Here is a 14,701-nt window from a genome sequence, read left to right on the forward strand (position 1 = left end):
AAGCTGTCTCCTCTAGATTAAAGAGAAAATCAAATGGAATTCAAAAGACAAAAGGAGTTGTTCTCGGGCGGAAATAAAAATTCCCTATTGAAAGGTAAGATCCAAACTGGATAATCCAGTCATATAACATCTATTTCCACCCCACAAATTAAAAACAATGGCATTCTACTGTCTGTTGAAAGTTACCAAGCAATTTGAGTCGTTTGTTGTCAATTCTATATTCTGATAGAAGCATAAATATGCCCATCGATCTTCTAGAATTGTAATATTCATATTGACGAAGCAGAAATGGAATATCTATTCTAATTAAATAGACAGCTCCAAGTAAAACAAACTAAAATTTGTGGGCAAAATGATTTCTGTACCCGAATATCTAAAGTGAACTCAGAGAAGTAACAATTCTAGCTTTAACCCAGCTACAATTCTATCTTGCTTTTTAAATTTCTGAACTTTACAGTTTTCTATTATATGCATTCTAATTCATTTTAATCGACTGTAAAAAAATTATATTTTTTTCTTAGTATTTTTCTATAGTTTAGATTTTATCATATATAATACTTGGTACTGCAGTTGCTACCTTAATTATTAAGTTGAATAGCGAACATTTAAATTCACATTCACAAAAAGTATAAATTTGTATAGCAAACATTTACATTCACATTCGTTCCATGTCTTAGTGTTTTATGGATGACATGACACACTTCACTTTGCTTCCAAAAAGACAAGTCCTTTGCTCAGACCCTTTCAGGCCAAATATTTGAACATACTGTGATCATCTTTGTCCCGTTCCAGGTACTCCTTATTAATCATTTCATCTATCCTCTTCTTTATTGCTCTAAAATCCGGCTGCATGTCACAAATTTGTCACTGATTAAATGCAAAAATAGCTCTAATTATTGAACTAACAAACAACAAATATAGCTTACCTTGAAATCTTTTTTGAGTCTCTCAACACACTCACTCTGTAGCTGCTGATAAGGCAGTAGTTTTTCCTTCTTCATGATGTTAACAATTGCGCAATCTATCAAGTACTTTCTTGTTTGTTCCACGTCGTCAATCGTCGCTTTCTTCTTCTCATCACTGTTGTGGGGAAATGGAATCTGCAATTCAAGATGAACAGTCAGTTCACATCAATTGCTCGTATAAGAATGTATGATGTTAACTAGGCCCAAATGGAAGCCATTACCTTTATTCTTCTACTTTTAATGTTGTCTGCAAATCTTGAATTGAACTCAAAATAATCAGTAGGTTCTATTTTTTGTGTGTTTGGGTACTTGATAAGAACTTTATAGTTGGCACATGCAAGTGAATTTAACACTCTGTTTGCATCATCATCTTCAAAATTCAATTGAGATTTGATTTCAGCAAAACTAAGTTTTTCAAATTCATTGAACAACATTAATAAAGCGGCCTGCAGATTATTCCATAACGGATTCTTTAGTCAATTTCAAATAACTATTTGGGACCAACTTTGTTTACCTCTGATAAAAAGTCTTGTGATAAATTTCTCACAAATCACAATTGAATTGAGTAGTCACCTGATAAGTTGATAATACCAGCTCTATTATCCTGTCATTAAACCTGCTTTCTACAGTGCAGGCCCCTAGAGAATACATCCATGTAAGTATGCGATTCGCAGTTTCCTTGGAATAGAATTGTTTGAATATGCCTATACATTTATCCTGCATCAAAAAGACACGAATGGTAAGGAAGCAAATGGGTGGATATGTTTCCCATGCTAATCTTGATAGGAATATCATGCAAATTATAATTCAATTATTACAGAGATTTGAACAAACATATATGAAATAACATAACAGAGTAACAATAAAAATATAACATCGTGATTTACATAGGAAAACCCTTAAGGGAGAAAAGACCCCGCTGCAAAATCTGTACAATATATTATCAAAACTTATAATCTGCACAATATATTATCAAATCTTGAAACAGATTACAGCACACCTACAATCTTCATCCAAATTAATTCCTAGAAGAATTTCAGCAGCATTCTGAATTAAACTATATCATAGAAATGACTATCTAAAAGCCCCCAATATATATAAGATAACATTGTATATGAGAACCTTCTAAAAATGAGGGTCTATTTCAAAAACAACTATAACACATCATAACAATCCTAATTATCTTGAGGGCCAACTTATTCCCATCTCCATGCATATTTTTTATAAAGAAATTACAAAGCAGTTACAAATAAGTTTTACCAGCTCAATGGGCAGATTGATATTAGGGGACTTGTAGGTTGGCCAACACCAAGTAGTAAGGACACTAACATTCAAATCTAATCCAACACGAATGTCTTCTCTGTTAAGATGTGCCACAAATTTATTTTGGTTCTCCTTCGCTAGAAAGAAGTCCGTAATCTGGCAAAGATCACAATGACTTCAGTGAAACAGAACACAGTAGAAGAGGAGTTTCTACGGTGAAGCAATACAATGCACATGCATGATACATAGAATTAATCAATGCAAAGGCACAGGGGCATACCATGCCCTCCATCTTTGATGTAAATTGTGCCCCATTTTGCTCCTTTAATTTTGCCAACATGCTTCGTTCGTTACAATCATTTGGACATTTATTAACCAGCAATCTACGAGCAAGTTTTTTCCTACGCAATAGAATTCTTTGGGTTAATGCATAATGGATATAAAATAAATTAGTGTCGTTAGCCACGATCTTATCTTTTAGTTCATTTTCTGGTGAAGTGTATTTATTGTATGACTATGAAGAGGGGTAAACATTACCTGTAGAACTCTGCAAATACATCTTTATTTTCAACGTGTTGAAGGATTTTCACCACCTGCATTTTATAAAAAAATATAAATAAAACATATGATTCATTTTGGGAGAGATTATTTTAGTAAAACTCCCATCAATAGTTGTATGAATGGTATGTAGTCAGACAGAAGGCTTAAACAAAAATACTGCCCTGATTATGATAAAAAAACCTAGTCTGTTTTAAAGGTGCTTATTTAGGGAATTTCTTTGTATTTGTGTAAAATCTTTTGTTTTAGATTTTATTTTTCTATTTTATGTTATAGATGATAGATCATAGAATATGATTAAAAATATTAATGTAAATAAAATTTTATGCAGCCAAATCTAAAAAAACATAGATTTTGAGATCCACCAAATTTTCAAAGTTCTACTTCCTACACCCACAACAATTGTGTCTATCAATCAGTTAGAATCAAGTGAACATGGTACAAACAGACCATAAAATTTCATGTTCATGAAAGCGAGCATAGGCAAATCATAATGAACCTACGTTTTCAAGAGCAAGATCAATCTCATCATCACTTAATTTCTCAGTACTGTCTTTCTTTAGTAAGTTATCAGAAAATGCAGAGAGCGATTCTGCAGTCAAGTTTTTTGCAGGTCCTTTGTTGCAGAAGGTTTCAAATGCTTCCTGTAGAGCCTGTAAAAACGAATTTCAGAATCAAATCATAGCTTTCTTTTTTAATTATCTGCAGCACTGAGAACAACTAACTAAACCGAATATATGAAAGACCTTTCGAAAAAGCTTATGGTTCTGAAAACACTCCAAGACATAATGCTCGTACTTGTCATGCATTTCAATAACCCTCCGTACGAATTCCTGAAAACCATTACAGCATGAAGAAAAAGAGAATAATTAATCATCAGATTCATTTTCTAAAACTGTCCGAAACAAAATTACTATCGATTCATTAATCATTAAGAGTTACATAGATATTGTGATTGATAAGACCCTGTACAACATGCAATATGGATTTGAAGGGGGTTCCTACATGCTCACAATAATCTAAATCGCTGATCACAATTAGATTTTAAATTCTAACAAAAAATAATTATAAATAAAAAAACATGGACAATGATCACAAGTTCTAGTCTCAAATTAAACAGTGTCCAGAATAGGGAACCTTTGAGACAGCCAGAGTTATAACTCCAGCTCAGGTTCCCAAATAGGGCGGTTCAAAGGGCTGAGGATTCTCTTTGTAAAAACAATAAAAGAAAAATCTCAATATGAACACAAAAAGCTTCTTTAATCATGTTTACTTCCTCTCATGTTGACTTCCTCTTGTATATGTCATTTACCACAGTATCACAGCAGAATAGAGGCCTGATGAAGAAAGTTAATGGAAATCAGAAACATTGAAATGAAAGAAGACGCACTATGGCAATTACAAGAGGGCCAAAAAATTCATTGGCCTAAAAGCGGGCATGAATAATGTTGGACTACATTGAAGTGTGCTACAATCAGTACTCTCATCAGTGCAATACGGTGAACAAATAAATGAGGACATAGCATTACCTGCTCTGGAGCTCCACAGGTATCCCTTTTCTCTTCCTGAAGAAAATGTTAAGGCATGTAAGTTTGCATAAAAAGTGTCACAGAACCAGACATACTTGCAACTTAAATGCATTACAGCTTCAGACTAAATTCAAACTACTAAATTGGATTTATGTTTTAACTATTATCAACAACACAATTTCACATAAGATCTAGAAATGCTATTACTTTTTTAGTCCTTGCATCTTGTGCCTGTTTAACAAGCGCTGTTCCTTCTGCAATCACAAGCTGCAAAATACAATAAGGCCAGTTAGAAAGTCTTTGTACTAGGCAGGATGTCTAAATATAAAAATGGGCAGTCCAAAAACATGTTACGAAAGAGAAGCACCTGTTTAAAAGTATTTGCAATTGGATCCAAGCCTTTGTCTACTTTATTGAACAGGTTAAACATCCTTGAAAGATCACCTTTCTGTACAAGAAACCAAATTGTGGGCACCGTTCAATATAAATTGCTGTCATAAAGAAAAAAAATATCATATTCTGACAAACAAACACGTTACTGGCAATAAGTTAAATATATACCTTGTTGTCCCTAAGCAAGGCCCAGAATCCTGAATCCTTTTCCAGAATTTGGCTTCCATAACGAACGAGTAATACATTTTGTACTTTCTACCAAAACAATGAAAAGGACAAGATTGGAACAAATGATTTCTATGATAGACAATTGTTTCACACCTCACAGAAAATCGGTTTTGGCAAAGATGATGAAACACAGGTAAATGCCAGAAATATAACACAAATGCTCACGTCTAACAAGTATTTATGTGTTCTGGTATGAAAATAAATCACAGCTCTTAATATCTCTTGTTGCAAACATTTTTCAACCTGTAATATAAGATAATTTATATCAGAAGCACTGTAAAATCGAACATGTGAGCTGCTAGATCTGTTCCTTCAATGATTTTGAACTACTCAAAACTGTATCCGCAATTACCTTCAACAAATATTCTGGACAAGAATCCTTGATAATCCATGATTCGGCCTTTTGAGAGTAGTAAGTTTCAGAATGTTCCAACATTGGTTCTTCAAAATCTTTCAAATAGCATTCCATCTCAAAATTTCCCTTCTTCTGAAATATATCCGTAAGATTTTTCAATAATTTTTTGTCAATTTCCTCATCCTCATCCTCATCCTCACGATCTCTCTTAATCTGAGAAAAATAGCAATAACCTTCTCATGTTGCGCCCAGACCATCAATAAAAGCTAACATAACAACGAACATTTTACAATTGACAGCATTTTCAAGAGGTACTCGTGACCAAAATTAAGAGCATTTTTAACATACAGGGCCCATAAAATTTAAATGGTTAACAGAGATTTTGGAAGGGTTCCGATTCCCATAAAATATAAATTTTTAACTGAGATTTTGAAAGGGTTCTAATTTTTTTTTTTACATAAGGAAGGATTATACTATAAAATTTATCAAAACAACAAAGAACAATTTTTAGATTATAATGTTATAAAAATTAGAATTTTGAAAAAATTGTCACGCAAATTATTAGACATAATTTTTTTATGTAAACATACCAGATCAATCACTTCATCCCTTGCATCAATCTTTATTTTACCATAAACCTGCAAGAAAATGTCATAGTTTATCTCAAATTCTCAAAAACCCAACTTAATCGAATTATTAATTCCAGATAATAGCAAGCCTTACCGAATCAAAAAATATCTGAAGTCCAACCCATCCGAGTTTAGGAATAGAATGCTCTCCAAAGAAGTAGGAGAGCTTTTGGACCATCTTAAAATGCTTAGCAACTTCTTTCAACATGACCTTACCGGGCATCTGCCTTAAAGCAGGTAAATCCTGAGGAAAAGCAGTTCAAGTTTTAACAGCTATTAGGCTTTTTACCATCAGACCTCTTTTATAAACAATTTCTATTGTATAAAAAGATCCGCCAATAGATCTGCAGGAAGTAAGTTACAATTAGGAATAGATCCTTACCATTGAATTTATGTAATCATTGATTGATGTTTTGTATAATTTATAGAGTTCCTCTGAGTAGTTAGAGTGTTCTGTGAACAAATTGTAGATAGTTCTGTGAAAATAGTAAAGGATTATAGATAGTTCTGTGAAAACAGTCATATCATTTTTTTGTTTTTTTATTTTTAAAGGATACGTACTTATAGACTCATCCATAAGTCCCTCATCTTTAAGTTCCTGCAACTTGTTTTTAAGTGCATTCAAGTCAATGGAGGTGGTCGTCATTTTGATAATTAATTGATTACAAAGATGAACTTCTGCATGATCAAAACAAAGAGTTAGTACTTTCATATAAAACAAGTATTTTTGAGAATTGAATTACAGAAGAACATAGTAATAGTAATAGTAAATTTTTAATAAGTCATTAAGTATAAGTCTTGATGAAAATGATAAGAACATACTAATTGTTAGTATGTCAAAGATTTTTAGGTATCCACAAATGTTCATTTTTTGATAATTAAAACATTAGAGTGAAATAAATAATTGAATATAAAAACATCAAATTATTAGAAATTATTTCAACTCACCATTAAAAAAAAAGAGCTAAATAAATTAAAAAAAGGAAAAAAAAGTTCTAATTGCAAAACACAAGTTTACTTCAAATTCAAATTATTCACCCACCTCGTCACTAGGGAGAAAAAAAAGTCAAAAACATCAATCTCTAGTACTTCATTAAACATAAAAATATGAAATTAGATTTTTAAAATCCAATAAAAAAAATCATCAATTTACCTTTGATTCTTCATCAGCTTACTATTATGCTAAAAAAATATCATACAATAAATTTCCCATCAATCCACGACTAAACAAAAAAAATAGAAAATGGAAAGAAATACTAATTTGTCTTAAATGTTTACATAGTTCACTACCATTGAAAATCAGAATTCTCATTAAACCCGTCACTAAAGAAACAAAGCTAGTTACCTTAAATTCATCTATCTATCACTTGAAAAATTAATAATTAAAAAAATCAAACGAATTCAAAATATTAACTTGTAGGAAATTTTCAAAACTTACATACCACTCATTCATATATATATATATTTGTCTAAGTTTCCATCTACCTATCATTGAAATGAAAAATTGAAACAATTTAAACTTAATTGAATCAAAAATATTAATCTATTTGTAAATTTTTCATTAATCTACTAATAAAATTAAAATTTTAGGATGATAGACCAAGTTTATAATTATCTTATTTAGTTCAACAACAAATATTATTGGGAAATTAGCCATAAAGGTCATGCACTCCTCTGCTACTTCAATGTACCTGTTGCATCAGGAGAAATTGGATTAGGGTGGGCTGGAAGGGGATACCACGAAGGAACTGTTTGAGTTCCTTGCTGAATATTGGATTGGGCTCATGCTCTCACAGCACTTGGGAGCTGGAAAACATGTTTAATGGTGGAAGCTGTTCCTTTTTGTTATAGTTTAATTTTCTGGATCGGCTGAATCCCTTTTAAGTTTAAAACTCCTGCTACTTTCCTCAGTTATTATACCATGAACAATATGCTGTGTATCTACTGTTTAAGGGGCTATTTGGACGAGATTGGTTTCGACCTTGGGTTATCCAATAGCTATAGGTGGTTTTTGTTTTTGATGTTTAAGGTAGGGATTGACTGATTGCTGTGTGTCTGCTGGTTTAGCTCTCTTTTGAAGCTTGCATTCTTCTGGGTCAGCCCACCTGTTTTGGCTGCTTTATTATAAAAAACAAATATTGAATTATTCATAGCTAGTGACAAATCAAATAATTTTCATGAAAAATAATATAAATATTCATTAAGAAAGCACAACTATATTACATATCCGGCAATAAAAAGATTAAGAAAAATTATGATTAACTTAAAAGAAAGAATTACAAATTCTCAGTACTACTCTAATATCCTTCAAATTCAACAGAATTGCAGACATGGAAGCAATAAATGAAATATACTGGAAAATGGAAACAGTATCTGAATTCACTTGTGTTGTAATGAATTAAACGTTGAGCACAGACCAGAAATTGTGACGTTATCCATTACTTCCCTTGTCTATTTATAAATTTGGATATGGAGGGAACTCTTAATTATAAATATTTTATTTTTAAGGAAAAAAAAATGACTGGAATTCTTCTGTGAACTTTTCAAATTCCGCTGATGATAAAGAAAAAATGAAATTTATTTCATTTGCACGCAGCTTTTCTTTGATTTAAATTTATTATTTATTTTAAAGCTGTGTAATATACCAAATCTTTTTTAAAGCTTTTTACCAAACACTACGTATACATGCAGACTTATATAAATGCTGTTATATCTGCATGGTACTCCTATTCTGTTTCAAACGTTTAGTCCCTAAAGGTTTATCAACTTCATAAAATTGCTTTCCTCATTTTATATTCAGTTGAAATCTCATATAGATTCCTTTTTGTTTATTTTTCTGTCTTTTTTGGGTTAATGATAATTATACATGTATTTTCATATATTTTAATACTATTTTTTAATTTTTATTTATTGTAGAAGAGAAATTACAAATATATCAAAATCATATTAAGTTTTTTGGGAAGGGTGTGTGATATAAGAATAATCATTATATCAGCTTTACTAACCATTTCGGCTTATTTATGCCTATCTAATTTTTTAGATTGTGGGAGTATCGTAATCTTAATACAGATGACATTTACACTTTTACGAGATTCAAGAATATTGTTTAGGGTTGTGGCAAATCATAAGAAAACATGATATGCAATTACCTTTTAAAATTGTTTTGCGAAATTATTTTAATAAAGAAATAACATGAAAGTGCCAACTTAAACTAAAGAAAATGCTTGAACTATGAAATTATTATGTCATTATTAGTTTTTAAATTGTGAGAAATATTTATTGGGTTTAAAGACCATGCATCTATGTGGTGTTGTGTCTCGAGTCATTTTTGTAGTGCATTTTATTGGCTAGTGAAAGACATGTCAAGATTATGTGATGTTTCTACATCTTGTAATCACTACAATATGAATAAAATCTTGATTTGTAAACCTAAGATTGTTAGTATGTATCAACTCCAAAGGTTTTGTAGTAGAATACTCCTTTTTCTTGAATCATGTCCTTGTATGCTTTCCCATTTAACATTCCTTGCATAAGGTGTTTGTAGGTTTGATGATCGTTGGCATATCTCTCACCATATTTGTAGATTTAATCTTCACCATCTTATCAAAGTTGATGTGACCCATCCTTTTGTGTCATAGCCAACATTCAATAGTTTGTACCATCAAACAACTTCCTCCTTTAGCCTCCCTTAGGTGATTAACATTCTCATCAATTCGTGTTCCCTCTACAACCAATCTCCCTGAGTTTCTCTTTTTGATTTCACAACCTCTGTCATGAAATGTGAGTTTATCTCCTTTGTTGCACATCTAACTAACACTAAGAAAATTATGTTTCAATCATAAAACATATAGAACATCCTCTATCTTGTTCATTCCATCGATTGTTATTGTTCATTTTCCACAGATTTGAGTAGACTCTTCACCATAAAACTTAATTGTTCCACCATTCTACATCTTAAGATTGATGAACTTACTTATATCACCAATCATGCAATTGGAACACCCACTTTCAATCACCCAAGCATTTGGTTCCTCTTTAGCATGGAAGGTAGTCCATACTATCATTAATTTTTCAATATTTTTATTAGTCTATAGGGTATTAGACTCACATTTTTCAACTAACCTTACTTTGTCATCAACTTTCACAACCATGAATGATGTTTCATTATTTGAATCACCACAATCATCGTCTTTAGATGAATAGTTTCTCTCTTTGGAATAAAAACCTCTTTTGATAATCTCTATTTTATTTGTATCTTCACCTCTCTTATTGTTATCTTCTTTGTAAGTACATTTAGAAGAAAAATGACCAATTCTTCCACAATTGAAACATTTGAAAGTGATGCAGAGCCCCAAGGAACAAAGGCTTTTCACACAAACTCAAACCACTAGACCCTCAATCAAGGTCTCAACATTCACATGGATTCTTTGACAATCCTAACAACAACATGAAAGGACTCCTCTACACTTCCCTTTTCTCAATGGGACCCCAATATATCCATGAACAACTCATGGAGATACAATTTCTCACATCAAGACTATTCTTGACACCAATTGTCCTGTAGCCACCTATGGCCAATTTGGATTACAACGCATCCACCATTGCAAAGCAGGTATGGACCCTATAGAACCTCTTGCCTAACCCTAGGAACATTGATTGTATAGATGCAATCAAGATGACTTCCCTCTACTAGACGCCTATTCCTAGTAGCCATGTTTTGAACTTTTAAGGCAGAACTCGAAAATCCTCCTAATGATACCACAAAATCTAGACACTTTTTATGCCTCCTATGATGACATAAAACTCACCAAAATTTAGAACCCAACTCTTGCATTGACTGGGTCAAACATTGCTGCTACAGGAGGGCTAAAAGGCTTTAGGCCACTTTTACAAAGCAACCACACTAGAAAGGTCTGATCCAAAGACACCAATGAATGAAAAAGGTATGCACATGTCCCAAAACAACAAATTCATAGTCATATAGTGTCCATAACGCTTGGTTTTACCTCTACACAATTTTTAATAGTCAAAATAGGCTAGTCACATGAGGTTGCCTAGCCTAGGGCTTGATCCCAAACTCCACTAGTTCAATGGCCCACGTAAAAACTTCAAGAATCTTAAAGTACATCGTCTCCCCTCCCATTCCTCAGATTTTGAGCCAATTTGGCCAAAGGAATATGGGGTTAAGAAAACATTTTCTTAGAAACCCTGGCTTTGGAGGGTTTTTAGACCGCCTGTCACTAAAATGTAGATATCTCACTTGTTATTCGGTCTTTTTTTTCCAAATCAAAACCAAAAGACCATCAACTCAAATGCCTATTCAGATCAATGACTTAGAATACACATGGATTTCATACAATGTCCATACAAGGCACTGTTACAACAAATTTCTAGAAATTTCTGAGTGTTGATTGAATCTAATCACAATCTTACATCCAAACTTCATCATCATTATTCTTTTCAACCTCCAAGGCTATAAACAAGGTTTCTCCAACCTCCTCAACCAACTCCAATTGAAATTTGAATTAGGTAGTCATTGGAGGGAGATTAGTTACAAAGTGACAACAAACTAACAACAAAAGTTGTCATCGAATTTGACAACTTTACACAAACTTCACAACTATGCCTTTTGCCTATGTAACCTATTCGGACACACCATAAAGCTTACAAATAGGCCAAATAAAAGACAAAATACATTGCTTTCCCTATTTAGGCATTTTGGATGTCATTTGACCAAATAGGTCCTAGGAAGTTCACACTACAAAATGACATCAAATCCTTACATGGCTAATCAAAACAACTCAAATTGTCTTGAAAGACCTTATTACAACTCAAAAACATTCAAGGAACCTACAAACACTTCTAAGAGCCTTCATTGCTCAAATGGTCTTCAAAATCTGCAAGGTGCTCCCGCACCAGAAAGGTAACTTAGCTTTGTATTTGTTGGTGCCTTTCTTTAATCTTCTCACAAAATTTTCTTCAACTTCATCAAGGCCATCAGACAAATCAGCAACTCCATCTTCTTCCTTTTTACTAATTTTGAATGTAGCTACTCTCTTGGGGGCTTCTGTACCAAATTCTCTCATCTCAAAATCAATCAGAGCACCATATAATCAGTCCATTGGATATTTATCTACGTCCTTATATTACTCAATAGCATACACCTTATGACTATAAGAATTAGGAAGAGATCTAAGTATCTTTTTTCACAACTTCATCTTCTTTTAGTTCAACACCAATACCTTTGATGCTAGTTACTACCTCATCAACCTAGAGCAAATAGCTAACAATATCATTATCCTTAGACATCTTTCAATTCTCAAACTTACTCTTTAGATTTTGCATTTGGATTTGCTTCATCTTATCATCTCCCTCATAAACGTTGTTAAGTTTATCCCACATTTCTTTAGTTGTACCACAATGCATCACTTTCACAAGTTCTAAATTTGCTAATCCACTCATGATTGCATTCCTTTCTTTGGCATTGTTCCCATACAACTTGATATCAGTTGCATGAGTTGGACGAGTAGGGGGGAATGTATCACTATCTCTAACTAAGTTTCAAACTCCAAACCCTAAGAAGTGTAAGGAAGTTAAGTAGCAGAACAACCTCCTACACTAACCTTGAGAGGAGGGTAATGCAAAAACTTTTATAGATCGTCACAATAGTTACATAAAACAGAAATAGATATAATAACATTCAAACCATAACACAGTAATTTACATGGGGAAAACCATTTTGGGAGAAAAACCCCCACCCAATATATTATTCCGCAATCAAAACAGATTACAATATACTTGTAGAGAAATCTCTTCTCAAGAGTACCACTAATCAGAGATTCAAAGGCAACTCAATAGCCTTAAGACTCTTACATACAACCTCTATCTCACACACCTCATATATAGGAGATACAATACAAGAAACCATCAAACAATATTACAAAACCATGGGCTAAAACCACCCAATAAGGTGTAGCTGACCTTATCTCCCTTGTAGATGCCCTATGACTTGTCCCTCCCTTTTATAGCTCATTTATGTGTCCAATGTATTTTATATTTCCTATTTCAGGAGTATAAACTTCCGAAGGTCATAACTTGAGAACTATGTGTCCAATTGACGAATTGTTTGAAGCATCGGAAAGCTCGTGAAGTGCTCCATTGCTTCGTAAATCGCTACACCATTTTCACCCACTTTTTAGGGTGTTTCAGGGCCTCTAAAGTCTTCAAAATTAGATTTAAATCTTTCATTGGACCCCTCCAAAATGGAAAATTTAATATCTTTAAAACTAGTTGTGATCTTGCGACATAACTTTACTAGAATGCTTATCTATCCAACTAGAAGCTTCGGGGATAATTTCGCACCATTTCATGCTCAAATGAAAACTTACTATAAATAGTAACCTCATGTAAATGCAAGGTTGAGACACCATTTTCCCAGCAAATCTCCCACTCATCGAACACCTTGCAAGAGCAAAGGGAGTACCAACACAATAAATCAATTGCTAAGGGCCATGAGGCCCATAGAATCCGAGCACCATATGAACAACTTTGTGCTCACAACCTTAGTTAAATAATTTGCAACATTCATGAAAGTTTCTACTGTAACCAGCTTCACCCTACCATCTTTGACCATATCTATGACAAAATGATATTGAACATCAATGTGCTTGGTCCGTGCATAAAATATCAGGTTCTTAGCTAGACAAATCACACTCTAATTGTCACAATAAACTGTCATGACTCCTTGTTTTACTCCAATGTCTGACCACAGTCTCTTAAGCCAAATGACCTCTTTACAAGAATGTGTAGCTGTCATATACTCTGCTTCAATAGTGGACAAAGCAACCACATCTTGTCGCTTACTCATCCAACTAATTGCACCACCAAATAAAGTAAACACAAGCACTAGTGGATCTTCTACTATCAATATCATTTGCCCAGTCTGAATCCACATAACCATGAATATCAAGGGAAATCACATCTCCAACTAAATTATCATGATAACACAAATAATACTCTGAGGTACCCTTCAAATATTTGAAGACTCTTTTGACTGCATCCCAATTAACTCTACCAGGAGTAGACATATATCTGGACAAAACTCCCGCTGCTTGGGCAATGTCTGGTCTAGTACAAACCATAGAATACACCAAAATTCCAACTGCACTTTGGTAAGGCACTCTGCTCATGTCTTCCATCTCTGATGGGGATGTAAGATAATCTGCAGCTGATAATTTTGTTCCAACTATAAAAGGAACACACAATGGTCTACAATCATGCACCTTGAACCTTTGTAACACTGAATTCACATACTTACTATGGTCTAGCCATAGCTTTCTGTTCACGTTATCTCTTCTAATTCCCATCCCAAGAATGTGTTTTGTTGCACCAAGATCTTTCATTTCAAATTTACCAGTGAGCTAAGACTTTAGTTCCGAAATCATACCTTTCCATTTACCAATGAATAACATATCATCAACATATAATGCAATGTATAGGAAATGATCACAATTAGATTTATAATAAACACAGTGATTTGATTTAGAATGCTCAAATCCCAAACTCAACACATATGTATTAAATTTCCGATACCACATACTAGGACTCTGTTTGAGGCCATACAAATATTTCTTTAATTTACAAACCAAATTATTTTTACCTTTCACCACATAGTGCTTCGACTGTGTCATATAAATACCCTCCTCCAAATCACCATGAAGGAAAGAAGTTTTCACATCCATTTGCTCAACCTCTAAATCATAAGAAACAACAAGAGAAAGC

At 33.1% G+C, this 14,701-nt stretch overlaps 1 protein-coding gene across 1 annotated transcript; it reads right to left on the minus strand.

Moving 5' to 3' along the window:
- Nucleotides 1-691: 691 nt before the first annotated feature.
- Nucleotides 692-6,566, minus strand: LOC131066229 (cullin-1). The gene is made up of 18 exons (XM_058000939.1): nucleotides 6,482-6,566; nucleotides 6,303-6,373; nucleotides 6,015-6,164; nucleotides 5,882-5,929; nucleotides 5,289-5,504; nucleotides 5,102-5,179; nucleotides 4,877-4,963; nucleotides 4,683-4,763; nucleotides 4,523-4,582; nucleotides 4,316-4,351; nucleotides 3,533-3,619; nucleotides 3,290-3,439; nucleotides 2,766-2,821; nucleotides 2,509-2,629; nucleotides 2,226-2,384; nucleotides 1,539-1,682; nucleotides 927-1,100; nucleotides 692-846 (listed from the first exon to the last, which is right to left on the minus strand). The coding sequence occupies exons 1-18, from the start codon at nucleotides 6,564-6,566 to the stop codon at nucleotides 745-747; spliced, it is 1,905 nt and encodes a 634-aa protein (XP_057856922.1). The 3' UTR covers nucleotides 692-744.
- Nucleotides 6,567-14,701: the final 8,135 nt, after the last annotated feature.

Source organism: Cryptomeria japonica, chromosome 5 (assembly GCF_030272615.1).
Source record: "Cryptomeria japonica chromosome 5, Sugi_1.0, whole genome shotgun sequence".
Classification (NCBI taxonomy): Eukaryota; Viridiplantae; Streptophyta; class Pinopsida; order Cupressales; family Cupressaceae; genus Cryptomeria; species Cryptomeria japonica.